At 48.6% G+C, this 14511-nt stretch overlaps 1 protein-coding gene across 3 annotated transcripts in view; it reads left to right on the top strand.

Moving 5' to 3' along the window:
- The window catches only part of LOC307203620 (septin-4-like), a 30598-nt gene extending 17612 nt beyond the window's left edge, over positions 1 to 12986 (top strand). The window contains exons 6-12 of one of the 3 annotated variants that reach the window (XM_079954548.1): positions 85 to 219; positions 1035 to 1152; positions 2412 to 2513; positions 3232 to 3328; positions 3960 to 4122; positions 11193 to 11292; positions 12137 to 12986. In XM_079954548.1, coding sequence (XP_079810674.1) covers positions 85 to 219; positions 1035 to 1152; positions 2412 to 2513; positions 3232 to 3328; positions 3960 to 4122; positions 11193 to 11292; positions 12137 to 12196 — 775 coding nt within the window. In that variant the 3' untranslated portion in view covers positions 12197 to 12986. Of the gene's footprint in view, positions 1 to 84; positions 220 to 1034; positions 1153 to 2411; positions 2514 to 3231; positions 3329 to 3959; positions 4123 to 4272; positions 4521 to 7176; positions 7306 to 11192; positions 11293 to 12136 lie in introns of those variants that run through there. The other 2 variants (XM_079954550.1, XM_079954549.1) reach the window with 2 other exon arrangements.
- Positions 12987 to 14511: the final 1525 nt, after the last annotated feature.

Here is a 14511-nt window from a genome sequence, read left to right as displayed (position 1 = left end):
GAAACGCTGGTGGGCACACTAGTGCCCGTGGGCACCACATTGGTGACTCTTTGCTCTCTAAAGCCTGCCCAATTCCCTCTGCAGCTGGAAGCCGGTGGCTGACTATGTAGACCAGCAGTTTGAACAGTACTTCAGGGACGAGAGTGGCCTGAACCGGAAGAACATCCTGGACAACCGTGTCCATTGCTGCCTCTACTTCATCTCGCCCTTTGGCCACGGGTACGAACTGAGTCTGGCCTGCCTGGGCTCTGGGAGGGGCATGGGATGATTGCAGGACTTGACTAAAAATTGGGCAGATGAGATGTTGAAACTGACGGATCTGTCCCAAATTGTTGCAAAACGTCCAAGCCATGCGGGGTTGGACTAGATGAACCTTGGGGTCCCTTCCAGCTTCACAATTCTACGATTCAATGAAATAATTTGAATAGAAAGACAAAACTTGGTGATGTTGCAAAACAATCAGCTAAGACCTCAGTGTGCATCTTGGACCACATCACCTGGGCTCATTATGCAGCAAAGAAAATACAATTTTGAAGTTTTCCTTACTTTGTTTTGAAAATTTTATAAATCACTTAATAAAAAAAACTAAACAGAAACTAAGCCTAGGGCCACAGGAAGTTGCTTTATACTGAGTCTGACTATTGGCTTGTCTTGCTCAGTGCTGTCTACACTAACTGGCAGCAGCTCTCCAGGATTATCAGGCAGGGGTCTGTCTCCCAAGCTCCCAAGCTCTACCACTGAGCTGCAGACCTTCCCCTAAAAACAAAGATTCTAGTCCTTATGAGAAGAGAGAGCTGGATTAATTAGGAAGCTACCTTATGCTAGTCAGACCATTGGCTCCTCTTGTTTAGTTTTGTCTACACTGACTGGCAGCAGCTCCAGGGATTCAGGCAGGCGTGTCTCCAAACCCTACCTGGAGATGCCATTGGGGAATGAATCTGGGATGTTCTGCATGTTGCTCTGCCACTGAGTCTTCCCCAAGCAGTGTGTGCGTGTGCTATACACTTGAGACTTGCCCTGTCTCTCCTTGGCAGGCTGCGGCCACTGGATGTCGAGTTCATGAAGGCTCTCCACCAGCGAGTCAACATCGTTCCCGTTCTAGCCAAAGCGGACACTCTCATGCCTTCCGAGGTCGAGAGGATGAAGAACAAGGTGAGGAATTGGGAGCGGGGAGGGGAGATGAGGACCTTCCTTTTTTTTAATAATATTTTTTATTGAGTTTACATTTTACCATAATCACATTCCATTACATAATCTCATAACCAAAAAACAATGTTCAAACTGAGCTTTGACTCCCCCCCATCCCACTCTCTGGCTTTCATAAATAATCACATCTTAGCATTTCTGTAACCACTTATTTACCTTCTTTCTTTCTTCATAAAATTTACCTCATTAAATGTAAACCAGGTCCCAATATTAACATTACAAAATATTTCAACTCAAACCTACAAACATTTTCAAATGTTTACAGTTTTCTTTCGTATATTGTATAAATTTACTCCAGTCCTTTTCAAACAGTTCGTTGCACTGATTTCGGATCTTTCCCGTCAGCTTTGCCAGTTCTGCATATTCCATCATCTTAGTCTGCCATTCTTCCATTGTTGGAAGTTCCTGCTGCTTCCATTTCTGGGCCAAAAGTATCCTTGCTGCCGTTGTAGCATACATAAACAAATTTACATCTTTTTTAGGAATTTAGTCTCCAAATATACCTAACAAAAACGCCTCTGGTTTTTTGTTAAAAGTATATTTAAAAACCTTTTTCCTGGTGGCCCTGCCTGCTTTTCCGGGCGGTGGGAAGTTCAGGAGAAGCGCCTTTGTCCCAGGATATCTGCTGTGACCTGAGATCCTCTCACACCAGCCAGAGGAGCATCTGTAGAGCCTCGTGGCTACTATCAGGCCAAAGGGCCTGCTCCAGCAACCTCTTCTCACAGTGGCCAACCAGATGCAGTGGGTACTAGATCGCCCTTTGGGTTCCTTACAACTCTACAGTTCTAGGATTCTAGGAATGTGTTTACCCCATGCACACCCACTCAATTGGTGGAACAGATGCCACGTAATACTCGTTCTGCATTTGTTAGAACCCGGATCTAGTTGTATGGCACCTCCACTTTGGAACTCCCTGCCTCTTGATATCAGGCAAAGCACCTTCACTGCCCTCTTTTGGCACCTGCTAAAAACATTTTTGTTTAGACAAGCCCACCAAAACGTTTAGAAAGCTGAAGCGAGTTTTAATCTGCTTTTAGAGTCTATTGTTATTTTAACTTTTCGAATGTCTTAGATGGTTGTTGCTAGTCTTTCTTATTGGCAATATAAATTTTAAAAAAAATCTTTTTTTTTTTTGTAAAGTGCTTTGAAGTTTTTTTGCTCTTTACAATTGAGCTGTGTATAAATTTTAAGTTCCTCCTCTTCAGATCCGCGATGAAATTGATCAGTTTGGGATCCGCATCTACCAGTTTCCTGAATGTGATTCGGATGAAGATGAGGATTTCAAGCTTCAGGATCAAGCCCTCAAGGTGAGGGGGAGGATATATTTTGTGAAAAAATATGTGTTGAAATGCCTGTTTAAATACTGAACATTATGTGTGTGTGTGTGTGTGTGTGTGTGTGTGAGAGAGAGAGAGAGAGAGAGAGAGAGAGAATGTAAGAACATTGAAATTCAGCTTTATATGGTGTTAAACCACTGGCCCATCTAGCTCAGTATTCTTTGCACTGACTGGCAGCAGCTACTCCAGGGTTTCAGGTTTCAGCCCTACCTGTGGATGCCACTGGGGATTGTACCTGAGACCTTCTGCATGCCAAGCTACACCCCGTGACCACTTAACATTCCGTTAAGGTGGAAATGGAGAGCCAGGGGTGGTGTAGCGGTTAGAGTGTTGGACTAGGAGTGTTGGACTAGGAGAGAGCAGGGTTTGAATCCCACTCAGCTCTGAAGCTCACTGGTTGACTTTGGGCCAGTCACTGCCTCTCAGATTAACCAACCTCACAGGGTTGTTGTGTAGATTAAATGAGGAGGTGCAGGAGACTCATATATGCCACCTTGAACTCCTTAAAGGTGGAATATAAATATATATTTTTTAAAACATGGATGGAGCAGATTTACAAATGAATGCTTTTCAAAGTGACCCTCCTGAGCCATCCCTTCCCTGTTTCTGTGCTCCTACTATTTTGCAAACAGCCACTTGTGTTCTTTGCAATGCCATGAGGCCCCTGACTGCCCCTGTTCTCTTCCAGGAGAGCATCCCTTTCGCCGTCATTGGGAGCAACACGGTGGTGGAGACGAAAGGCCGGCGGATCCGTGGGAGGCTGTATCCGTGGGGCATCGTGGAAGGTAACCAACAGAGCCCCTCCTAGATTGTGCTGGTTCTGCTGTGCCTGCAAGGAAAGCCACTTATCTCGAACTTGGAGGCAAAAAGCGTATGTAACCTGAAGCGTATGTAACCCGAGATACCACTGTATGCTTCAGGTTACAGACTCCACTAACCCAGAAATAGTGCTTCAGGTTAAGAACTTTGCTTCAGGACGAGAACAGAAATTGTGCTCCAGCGGCGTGGCAGCAGCGGGAGGCCCCATTAGCTAAAGTGTTGCTTCAGGTTAAGAACAGCTTCAGGTTAAGTACGGACCTCCGGAACGAATTAAGTACTTAACCCGAGGTACCACTGTATAAGAAAAGCCCTCCTGGGTCCAGCACCCTGTTCTCACAGTGGCTGACCAGATGCCTTTGTGAGAAACCCGCAAGCAGGATTCAAAGACAAGAGCCCTCTCCACTCTTGCGGCTTCCAGGAAATGCTATTCAGGAGCATCATGGCTAGTAGCCACACAATAACAAGACTTCTCTATCCCCCATGAATTTGTACAATCCCACCCCCCAACAAAACACTTTTAAAGGCGTCTTCATTTGCACCGTTACCCTGTCATGTGGTGGGGAGTTCCGCCCGCTAATGCTGCCTTCTCCCGCACAGTGGAGAACCCTCTGCACTGCGACTTTGTCAAGCTGCGGACCATGCTGGTGAGGACCCACATGCAGGACCTGAAGGACGTGACGCGGGAGACCCACTACGAGAACTACCGGGCGCAGTGCATCCAGAGCATGACCAGGATGGTGGTCAAAGAGCGGAATCGCAAGTAAGCCGTTAGCCTGTGTGCGCTTGCATGTGTTATCTGGGGCTGGCGGGATCAGGGAGTGGGGGAGATATGCCCCCGCTCTGGGACGGAGCACGACTCCCCCTCCCCAATCTCAATAACATGCTCTTGCCCCCTCCACCCTAATAACAGGCTTCAGGCAGAGAGTTGGAGAGTGCCCCCAGCTGGGGCGAGGGTGTAAGACAGAGAGAGAGAAGGATTCTGCAGGAAGGTTAGCGCTGCCTACGATTCCAAGATCATCATCTCTTCTTTTTTTATTAAAAAACCCAAAAAACACTATTGTTTTAGCCCCGCCCCCCCCAAAGCAGGACTTGAGTTTATTAAAACCACAACAGGCCACCATTTTGCAACTTAAATAAATTATTCACAATTGAAATCCACTGGTTTATTTGGAGCATTATTTTTTTTAAGAAACTGCCTGCCCCCCACCCCTTTACTCTTAAAGGGTTACAAAAACAACAACAAACAAACCCAACAACTTGGGACCAGTTTACTTGCAGGATCACCTTACCCCTTATACACCCACTTGACTGCTTAAAAACGTAAAGGGTAAAGGGACCCCTGACCATTAGGTACAGTCGTGGCCGACTCTGCGGTTACGGCGCTCATCTCACTTTATTGGCCAAGGGAGCCGATGTACAGCTTCCGGGTCATGTGGTCAGCATGACTAAGCTGCTTCTGGTGAACCAGAGCAGCGCACGGAAATGCTGTTTACCTTCCCGCAAGAGCGGTACCTATTTATCTACTTGCACTTTGACGTGCTTTCAAACTGCTAGGTTGGCGGGAGCAGGGACCGAGCAATGGGAGCTCACCCCGCCGGGGGGATTTGAACTGCCAACCTTCTGATTGGCAAGTCCTACACTCTGTGGTTTAACCCACAGCGCCACTTAGTTTTGCGGAAAGAGCATATAATACCTGTTCCGCACTTTGGAACTCCCTGCCTCTTGACTTAGGCTGTACTCTTTGACTTTTGATGTACTCTTTCTGGTGGCCTGCTAAAAACATTTCCGTTTAGGCAAGCCTACCCAGGCACGCAGAACATTGATGTGTGCTTTATTCTGGTTTTCAGCTTATTGTTGATTTTAATTATTTTTCAATAGCTCTTTTTAACCGCTGATGTTTTTATTGTTTTAATTCTTTCTGTAAACCGGGTGTGATGTCTTGCTTTGTTTTGCAATCAAGGGATGTATAAATCTTATGAACTAATTAGATAAGAGATCAACCACAATAACAGGCCCTGTCCTCAGGCCGAGTACCCTAAAAGTGATCAAGGGTAGAGAGGTCTCCCTCCGTAAGAAGGAGGGATCAGTAACCATTCCGCTAGGGCAACCCCTGCTAAGCTGCTTCCCTCCAGATGTTTTCTTTTATGGGAGTTTCAAGCAGCTGGTATTCAAAAGCATCACTGCCTCCAACTGTGAAGGCAGAGCACAGCCATTGTGACTAGTAGCCTTCAGTAGCCCTTTTCTCCTCCATTCATTTGTCTAACCCTCTCTTAAAGCCATCATGGTTGGTGGCCATCACTGCCTCCTGTGGGAGGGAGTTCCACAGGCTATGGGCTGCGTGAGTTTTAGTCCAGAACATCTGGGTGGTTCCAGGTTGGAGGTGGTCATCCCAGGGACTCACCAGCATGAGTTAATTCCAACCGGTAGATTGAATTCCAGCTCCCCCTAGTGGCTTTCTCTGCCTCTTTGGTCTGTAGCCTGTCAGTCTCTGAAGCTCATATGCCCACCCTCTCCTTCTGTTCCAGAAGCATGTACGGCCCACCTACCTTGCTGCTACCCAAGTCCTCCCTCAGCTCCTTTAATGCCTTCTTTTTCACATCCCTCTTTCTCTCAGATCTTGCCCCGTCCTTTCGTAATTCCCTGATCTCCCCGCTTCTTAGCCCACAACCCTTTTCCTTCCCTCGGGCTGCTAGCTTCTTACCCCGTTCTGGATCTCCTCTGCTCTGCCGCCTTCCTCTTCTGCCCCCTTCCAGCCAACCGTGCGCTGCTTGCATTCGATCCCCAACTAAACTGACCTCTCACTTTCTCAACGAGAGTTGCAGTTTGCCAACATTCCGTGACTGCCCTTTTGCTCCCTGGAGTTGGAATTCCTGTCACTCGGCCAAAGGACAGGGGAACACACACACACACACACCACAGAAAGAGGTGTACCTAGGGATTGGCAAAGCCAGACCCCACCAGCAATGTAGACCAAACAAGTGGGGGGGCGGGGCAAAAATCACCTACCAGACTAGGGAGTGTATGGCGTGTGTGGTCACACACCCATTGCTATCACGGCGAGATCATTTCCAGGAGAAGCCTCCTGTCCGTCTTGCACTGTGGCACGAAGGCATGCAGTTTTTTCCTCCCTTCTGCTTTGAGTACTTGGGCTGTGTAAAATGTAGTACAGTTGTACCTCAGTTCTTGAACGTATTCCATTCCGGAAGACCGTTCAGCTTCTGAAACGTTTGAAAACTGAGGCGCAAAGTGCAAGTTCAATTGGAAAAATTGAAAAACACGCAGCATAAGCCATTTGACTTCTGAGGCACATTCGAAAATGGAAGCAATTCCGGGCTTTTGGCGTTCGAAAACCGAAACGTTTGGCTTCTGAGATGCTCGAAAACCGAGGCACCACTGTAATTTCTAATGTGGCAATTGCAGTAAAGTGGTTTTTTTCCCCCTATGGGGGTTGCTGATACAACTCCTTGCCAAGGGCCCAGGGACCCTAAGTACGCCTCTACGTGCATCACACCCAAATCATAAGCTCTGCCTACACAACCCATGGTTTGGCCTTTCAGTTGTCTGGGGTATTATTTTGCACTCCCCTCCCTCTGTCGGCATCTTTAGCCATGAGCCCCCCACAAAATATCAAGGGGCAAGACCAACATAATGGGAAACATAGAATTGTAGAGTCGGAAGGGACCCCAGGGGTCATCTAGCCCAACCCCCTGCAATGTCTCAGCCGCCTTCTGCCTTGGTTTCCCTGATGGTGAATCTAAGCCTAGTGTTTCAATTCCCTTGTTCTGCTTGCCGCCATCTTTTTGGGGGAACCAAGGAGGGACTCCTCATCTTTGAGACTCTGCTGCAGCGACTGTTCTATGGAGTGAGCGACCGAGGTCCCCTTTCCCGGCCGAAGATCCGCGCGGCGTTTCCCACCCGCCCCCCACCTTGGGGCTGCGCCACCAACCTCCTCCTCCTCCTCCTCCTCCTTCTCTCTCTCTCTCTCTCTCTCTCTCTCTCTCTCTCCTGGAGACCTGTGTTTTGTCTGGCGTCCGTGCATTTTTACATAAATTATTTTCTTTCTAACCCATCCTTGTCTCGGACCCTTGCCTTGTGTCTGTGAGAAAGCAAAATGTGGGTTTTTTTGGGGGGAGGAGTGCACCCCCCATTTGGCACGACACTATTGCCCCCAAAGGGCCATGCGGCCTTGTGCCCCACACCTGCCAAAGGGGTGATGTTGTTGTGAGCATAAATAGCCATGTCTGCAGCTGGGGAGGGGATGAGAGGGGGATTGAGGGAGGAGTTGTTCCTTAACAGGAGAGAAAACAACAATATAGGATGTGGTTTGGGGTCAGCTCTGTTGAAGTGGACGGGAGCTTCACAAGCAAGGGAGAATTTGGCCATAAAGACATCAAAGGAAGGTCACTGCTGTTGGGTGAGCCCAGCTTTGCCTCTGGCCCCACCCACTTTCTGCCTTTGGCCCTGCCCACCTCTGCCACACAGCTGCAGAAGGTTGTCAGTGCAGGCTGTCAATCATGTGATGTCACAGTGATGTCAAGTCAGAGCCAACTCACCTATTAGGCAGGGTAAAGCCTCAGGCAGCAGAAGCCCTCAGGCGGCATGCAATACCACCAACTTGGGACAAGATGGTGTCCATTTGGTTGAGATCTTGCCCGAAATCAGCGCAATCTTGCCCAAAATCAGCGCTGGAAGTGGTGATGCTTCTCCACCAGTGGTGAATGTGGCAGGCCCCTTTGTCAGGCGATGATTGCAGGGACTTCAAAGCACCTTCCAGGGCTTGGAAAGTGCTTTGAAGGCCCGTTAATTGGCTGAGGCTGGATGCCATGGGATTGTAGGGTTGGAAGGGACACCGCCCGCCCCCGGAGTCACCTAAAGAATCCCTGACAGATGGCCATCCAAACTCTGCTGAAAAGTCATCACGTGACAGCCCTTTAAATGTAGGGCATGGCTTGTGGGCAACGGCCTCGTGGGTCAAACAGGGACCCTAGTTAGGCCCAATTTGGCTCATGGGTTGGAGGTTTCCCACCCCTGAAGTAGATTCTCACCCAGCAAGGGTTGGCAAAGGAGGTTCTTGAGTGTCGTATTGCCATCACTGGACAACTGCAGAAGTCATAGCACAAGGATGGGGGGTGCGTGGGAAATGGGGAAGCCTGTGTCATGGATTTGCCCTCCACCTCACTAAGTCTGCTGTGTGGAGGAATGGGGACATTGATACACTGCACAATCTGGCTTTTGACGGAGTGCATCAGAACAGGATCATAGAATTGTAGACTTGGAAGGAACCCCCAAGGGTCATCTAGCCCAACCCCCTTCAGTGCTGGAATCACAGCTAAATAATCTTTGGCAGGTGGCTGCCCACTCCTCATTCCTCAAGGCCATGTGCCATGTTCTTCTTTCACACCACTTCAGTTACTCTCCAGAGCACTGGAGAGTTTGGTTGGGGGATCAGGAACTGCGCTGAACTTGCAGGTCAGCCTTGAAATGTTCAGAGGGTCTAGACAAGGCATAGGCAAACTCCAGCCCTCCAGATGTTTTGAGACTACAATTCCCATCATCCCTGACCACTGGTCCTGTTAGCTAGTGATGATGGGAATTGTAGTTCCAAAACATCTGGAGGGCCGGAGTTTGCCTATGCCTGGTCTAGGCTGTCACCATATCCTGATGACTCTACAAAGCAGCACTGCATTTATTTATTTCAATTATTGCATTTATGCCTCAAGGAGCTCATGGTGATGTACATGGTTCTCCTCCTCATCATATGATCCGCACAACAATCTTGTGAGGTAGTCTAGTCTGAGAGAAGACAGAGAATGGCCCGAGGTCACCCAGTGAACATTTTGGCCAAGTAGGGATTTGAATCCTGGTCTCTCCCAGGTCTGAGTCTGACTCCCTAACCACTGCACACACTGGCCCTCTTATAGCATCAGTATCCTTTATGGTGGTTGGCCAAGGTGCTCTGGGTCATCCCATATCTTCCGCTGCTACCCTAAGAACCCTTTAGGGTGGGGACAAAGCAGGATTGTGGTACTACATTCAGAGGCAAGAGGGAGTAGGAAGGGGCCTGTGGATGGAACATAGACTCACAGAATGACAGAGTTGGAAGGGACACACCCCAAGGGTCATCTAAAACCCAGAAAACACATCTCTCAGCAGGCTTGACACGGCACAGGGTTCCCACATGAACTGAGAACCAGCGCTTCTCCGAAGACCATTGTCCATGATGGTACCTTTGGGGATGTGCCCTGACTTTTTGATGCGTCTCTCCATCACAGGAGCTTGTGACTGGGGGTGGGGTAGGAAAGTTGGAGAGAAATTGGATGGGAGGGACACATATGTTTGGGAATGTCATGAGCCCCTGCTGACATTAAAATAAAATAAAAATTAATGGTATATTTTCACAAGCGTATAGTGCACAATATAACCATCTGCCTGCATGCCCCATTAATCCCCCTCTTCCAAATCCACTAATCTGCCTTTGCAACAACATCTCTGCCCTTTGGCCACTTATTGAGCCACGGAAATATTATATAGAAAGCTTATATTGAGACAAATGCACCCAGTATTGTCTACACTGACTCGCAGCAGCGTCTGCAGAGACTTTCAGAGAGGAAGCCTCTCCCAGCCGTGCTTGGAGAAACCAATTTGGAGGCCTGAACCTGGGACCTACTGAATGCCAAGCCAGGTGTCGTCCTTTGCAGAAGACAGTCCTTTTTTTGGACTTAGACTGCGCCACCAAAGAAAAAGTAGGATGGGGTGTCTGTAGCTGCACACCCACCGTGAGCTCCTCGTCAGCAGAACTTATCCTGCACTTCCATCTTTTGAAAGCCACCTAGCAGAACCTAAGAAGACCCACCTAGTCAAGCATCCTGTCTACACATTGGCCACAACAACTATCCCCATGGCAGACTGCCTCTGCCAGGGGAAGGAGAATTGGTAGCCATGATTGATAGCTTCCTCCTCCTCCTCCTCCTCCTCCTCCTCCTCCTCCTCCTCCATGAATCTGCCTAGTCCTCTTCTAAAGCCATCCAAGCTGGTGGCCATTGCTACATCTTGTGGGAGCGAGTTCCACAGTTCAACTTGACCCACAGATGCTCAGCGACCTGGCTGGGCTTGCAGACCAGGATCCCTGACCATTGGTAATGCTGACTGGGGCTGATAGCAGACAAGGATTGAGGGGAGCGAAACCACTTTGGGCGGGGGGAGGCGCCACAACTATTATTTAGAATGGAGAGCACAAGGCGGAGGGGCGCTGAATTTTGGCATTGCACAGGACGCCACTGGAATTTGAGGGCCCCAAGGTCTGCTACTGCTGTTGGGCGTTGTAGCCCAGCCAGAACTGGGGGGGGGGGGGGAAACCTGTTGTATCTCTAGATGCTCCTTAAAAACATCCCTTGTTGGAGCAGACCGAAAGAGGAGGAAAGTCCTTCTTTGCAAGAGCCCCAAGACTCTGGAGTGAGTTCCCAGAGAAGGTTCAACACTCTGGTTCGCTGTGGAGGCTCAGAAAGTCCTACTTATTTAGGTAAGCTTTGCGGGGTAAAGAGCGATTTGAGAGCAACACTTTCCCAAAGAGCCTGACGCTGGGCTTCCCCCTCCCCTCCTCAAAAGTGTTACTCTTCATTTTAATTGTTGGATGACTTTGTGACAGCCTTGTAGGATAGCAGTTAAGTGAGTAAATTTAAGGAACTCAGTGCGGGGTGGAGAAGAGCCAGTTGTTTAGGCATCTCTGAACAGCTGTGTCTTGCAGGGTGGTGGTGGTGGGTGCAAACACATCTCTGCTGCTTTTGGCCTTGATGGCTTCTCTCTCTCTCTCTCTTTAAAATAAATAAATAGCAAACTGACAAGAGAAAGTGGGACAGATTTCCCCATTCCGGCCATCCCCTCAACACCAGATGTGGAGACGGAGAAGCTGATCCGGGAGAAGGACGACGAGGTGAGTGGCATGGTGGTTACCTGCAGGTCAGATGAGAGCATAGCTGCCAACGTTTCCCGTTTTTAAAAGGGAAATTCCCTTATTCCGAATAGGATTCCTCGCAAGAAAAGGGAAAAGTTGACAGCTATGGATGAGCGCGAAAGAGATGGGAGCCCAGTAGGGCTGGGAAGTGCCCCAAACAGACCAAGAACTCGTGGCTGCAGGAGGCAGTGGGGGCCACCAACTTTGAGGATCACACAAATAGATGGAGAGGGCTGCCCCCAGTCGGAAGCAGCAGCAATGCCTCTTAATAGCAGTTGGTGGAGACCACAGGAGGGGAGAGAGCTCTTTCACTCAAGTCTTCCTTGAGAGTTTCCCTTTGGCCCCTGTGGATCCCGCCTGTTAGCCTGCAGGGCCCCATCACTTAGTGGTAGTTCTTTCAACTGAGCTCATTCTTTTGGGATGCTGGACACTTAAACGGCCACCTAAAGTCACAAACTTGTCCGGCTTGTTCAGCAGCCTCCTGCCTTAGATTGCAAGCCTCACTGGGTACGGGACCCCAATAATTGGAAAGGTCTCGGGGCATCATCGAGACTGACCCTGCCAAACCCTCGGCAGTATGAGTGATTCCAGATTTAACCGCTCCGAGATTTCCTAAATTCAGAACAGCCTATATATGAATTTGCTAATCACCAAAATAAATTGCCATGTCTTCCTCTAAATCCCAAGGTGGAGTTTTTTCCTTGTGGCTTATCCACGTCAGAGGGAACAGAGCCACAATTTAAAAGACCCAGGCCCAGTATCAAGGGGGGTGCACAATGTTTGTGCCTTGCAACCCAGGTCTGATTCCCTCCCCCCTTTTCAGTTACGCCGAATGCAGGACATGTTGCAGAAAATCCAGCGGCAGATGGAAGATGCCCACTAGCCCCCGACCCCTCAGATCCTGCAAAAACACCTTTACTCCTTGCGCCCCCCAGAGACACAAAATGTTTACATCTCAGCTGCTCCATCTGCCCTTCCCCAGCGCTTCGCCCTGACGATGCACCTTGCACCTTAAGCTAACGGTCATCTGATGCAATGATCATCGCCTTATAACCGACACTCCGCCCTGCTTCTAGATCGGATTTCCTAAGGAACGAGGAGCTCACCCGGGCGCCAAAGATTCTGCCTGCGACTCTCCAGCATGTGAGAATGTTCTGCCTCTTGCTCTCCTGCCTGACCTGAACCCTTTGGCAGCCGTCGCGATAATGATTTGGGTGCAATTCACGTGCAATTCAAATACCTCCTTTTCCAGCTGCAGAAGGATTCAGCAAACACAGATTTTTTGCTCCTTGCTGATGGCAATGTGTGTCTTCGGATCATTTGCCCAGCAAATCCCACCATGGCAACCTTAGCTATTGCCTCTGACTAGGTACCAGATTTTTTCTTTTTAATATGAGTCATTTCTCTGATCAAACACACCCTCTGCCCTCTCTGTTGCTGAAAACATGTGACAGGACACTTTATAGGTGAAATTACAAATTCGAAACCCAGATGCATTATCAAACTGCCTGTTTGAGAGATCAAATTTTATTTATTTCATAAAATTTATACACCGCTTGATTGTAAAAAAAACCCCAATCACCCTCAAAGCGATTTACCAAAAAGATAGAACAATGAAATTATCAGTAAGAAGTGACATTGATAATTTAAGACTTTAGGAAAGTTAAAGTAACAGTAGATGTTGCTGTGATAAAAGTTGGGAGTTTTTAAAAGGGCAGAACGGATATTATGTGGCACCTGGAACAGTGCCAGTTCTGCTGATTGAAGCAGTCAAGTGGGCATAAAGGGGTAAGGCGATCTCATGGGGTTGTTTTAAAAATTTACTTTTTTTTTTTGCTCCTTTTAATATTTTTTAAGTTAATCTGAAAGACTATGGGTGTCAACTGGTGCAAGGTCTCCAATTAAAATGAATGGGAGTTCAGTATCTTTTTGCACCCAAGAAATCCTTGGTGGCTTTGTTCCTATGAATACGAAATACATTTATTTTATATCCGGGGTTTTTTTTGGGGGGGGGGGCAAAAAACCCAGCAACCCTCCCAGCCCCCATAATTGAGAAATGCTCAAAACAAAACATGGAATTAAAATAATTTTTAACATTTTTTTTGCAAGTTAATTTTATTAAGGACAATTGGCCTGAGAAATTTACTTCCTCATGTCATAAGGGTTTCTGGCGCAAACTAGGAGAGCATCAGGGCGTGTTTTCTTGCTCAGTCAAATAAACCCGAACTGGAGCCAAATCGCAGAATGAACTTCTACTCTGTGGCCTAATTTGCTCAGAAATCTTCCAAGAGGTCTATAAACTTGAGCGACACCTTTTTCAGAGGCTGCTTCTGCATGCTGCAGGCATCCCTCGGAGCCGTGCTTGTGAGCCTGCTGCAACCCCCCCATCATCTCTGCTGAGCATCCATGCGCCATGCTAAGCTTGAAGAGATCGAGTCAGCGAGCCAAGCTGCACAATACCCCGTCTCCAAACCGTACATTCACTGTTCATGTGTAAAAAGGGGCTGGTGGTGAGAGATGGACTCGGGGGGCAGAGAGGTGCTGTCGAAGCCACCAGCTCCTCTGCACAGCCTTCTCCCTGGGGTTGTTGGAAGGGACCGCCGGAGAGTTGCCGGAATCCAAGCCCATTCCATGTGGAAGGTGGGGCAGATCTCCTGATTCAAGAAGTGGCCTCCATGGGGAACGATCTGGAGAAGAAGAAGGACAAACCTTGGTGTGGACGCATCATCACAAAGTCTGCTTGCTTGCTTGCTTGCAAAGACTCTCTCATATTACCAGCATCTAGTCATCTGGAATAGGCTTCATCTGGCAGGGAAGGCTCTGTTCCTTGTTTGCATCAGAGATGCCTGCTAGTTTCCGTGGTGGCGATGCCTGAATTCTCTTTGTTTTAAGCTGCCTGCATGACTGGCTGTTGCAACATCTGGAGTTGAGCCCAAATTCAGCCAGGGACTCCGAAACCCCTGCCTGAGAGCTCAAAGAACCGTCACAATGGTCACCTTGTGCAGAAGCCTCTGCGTGAGGAAAGCCCATAAGACACCGTGTCTCACAACCACCGCAGGCCCTGAATTTTAGGCCGCTTTTGCGTCAAGCCACCAAACACGTAGATCAGGTTGCCAACTAACCAGGGAAGAAGCCACCCCGGCCTGCTCCTGTGCCTTCAACAGCACCTTGATTTTCACAAACCGGCAGCTAATGCTT

This window comes from Podarcis cretensis, assembly GCF_951804945.1.
Source record: "Podarcis cretensis genome assembly, chromosome: 15".
NCBI classification, from domain to species: domain Eukaryota; kingdom Metazoa; phylum Chordata; class Lepidosauria; order Squamata; family Lacertidae; genus Podarcis; species Podarcis cretensis.
The sequence above is the reverse complement of the archived record's forward strand: the minus strand, read 5'-3'. Positions and strand labels throughout refer to the sequence as shown.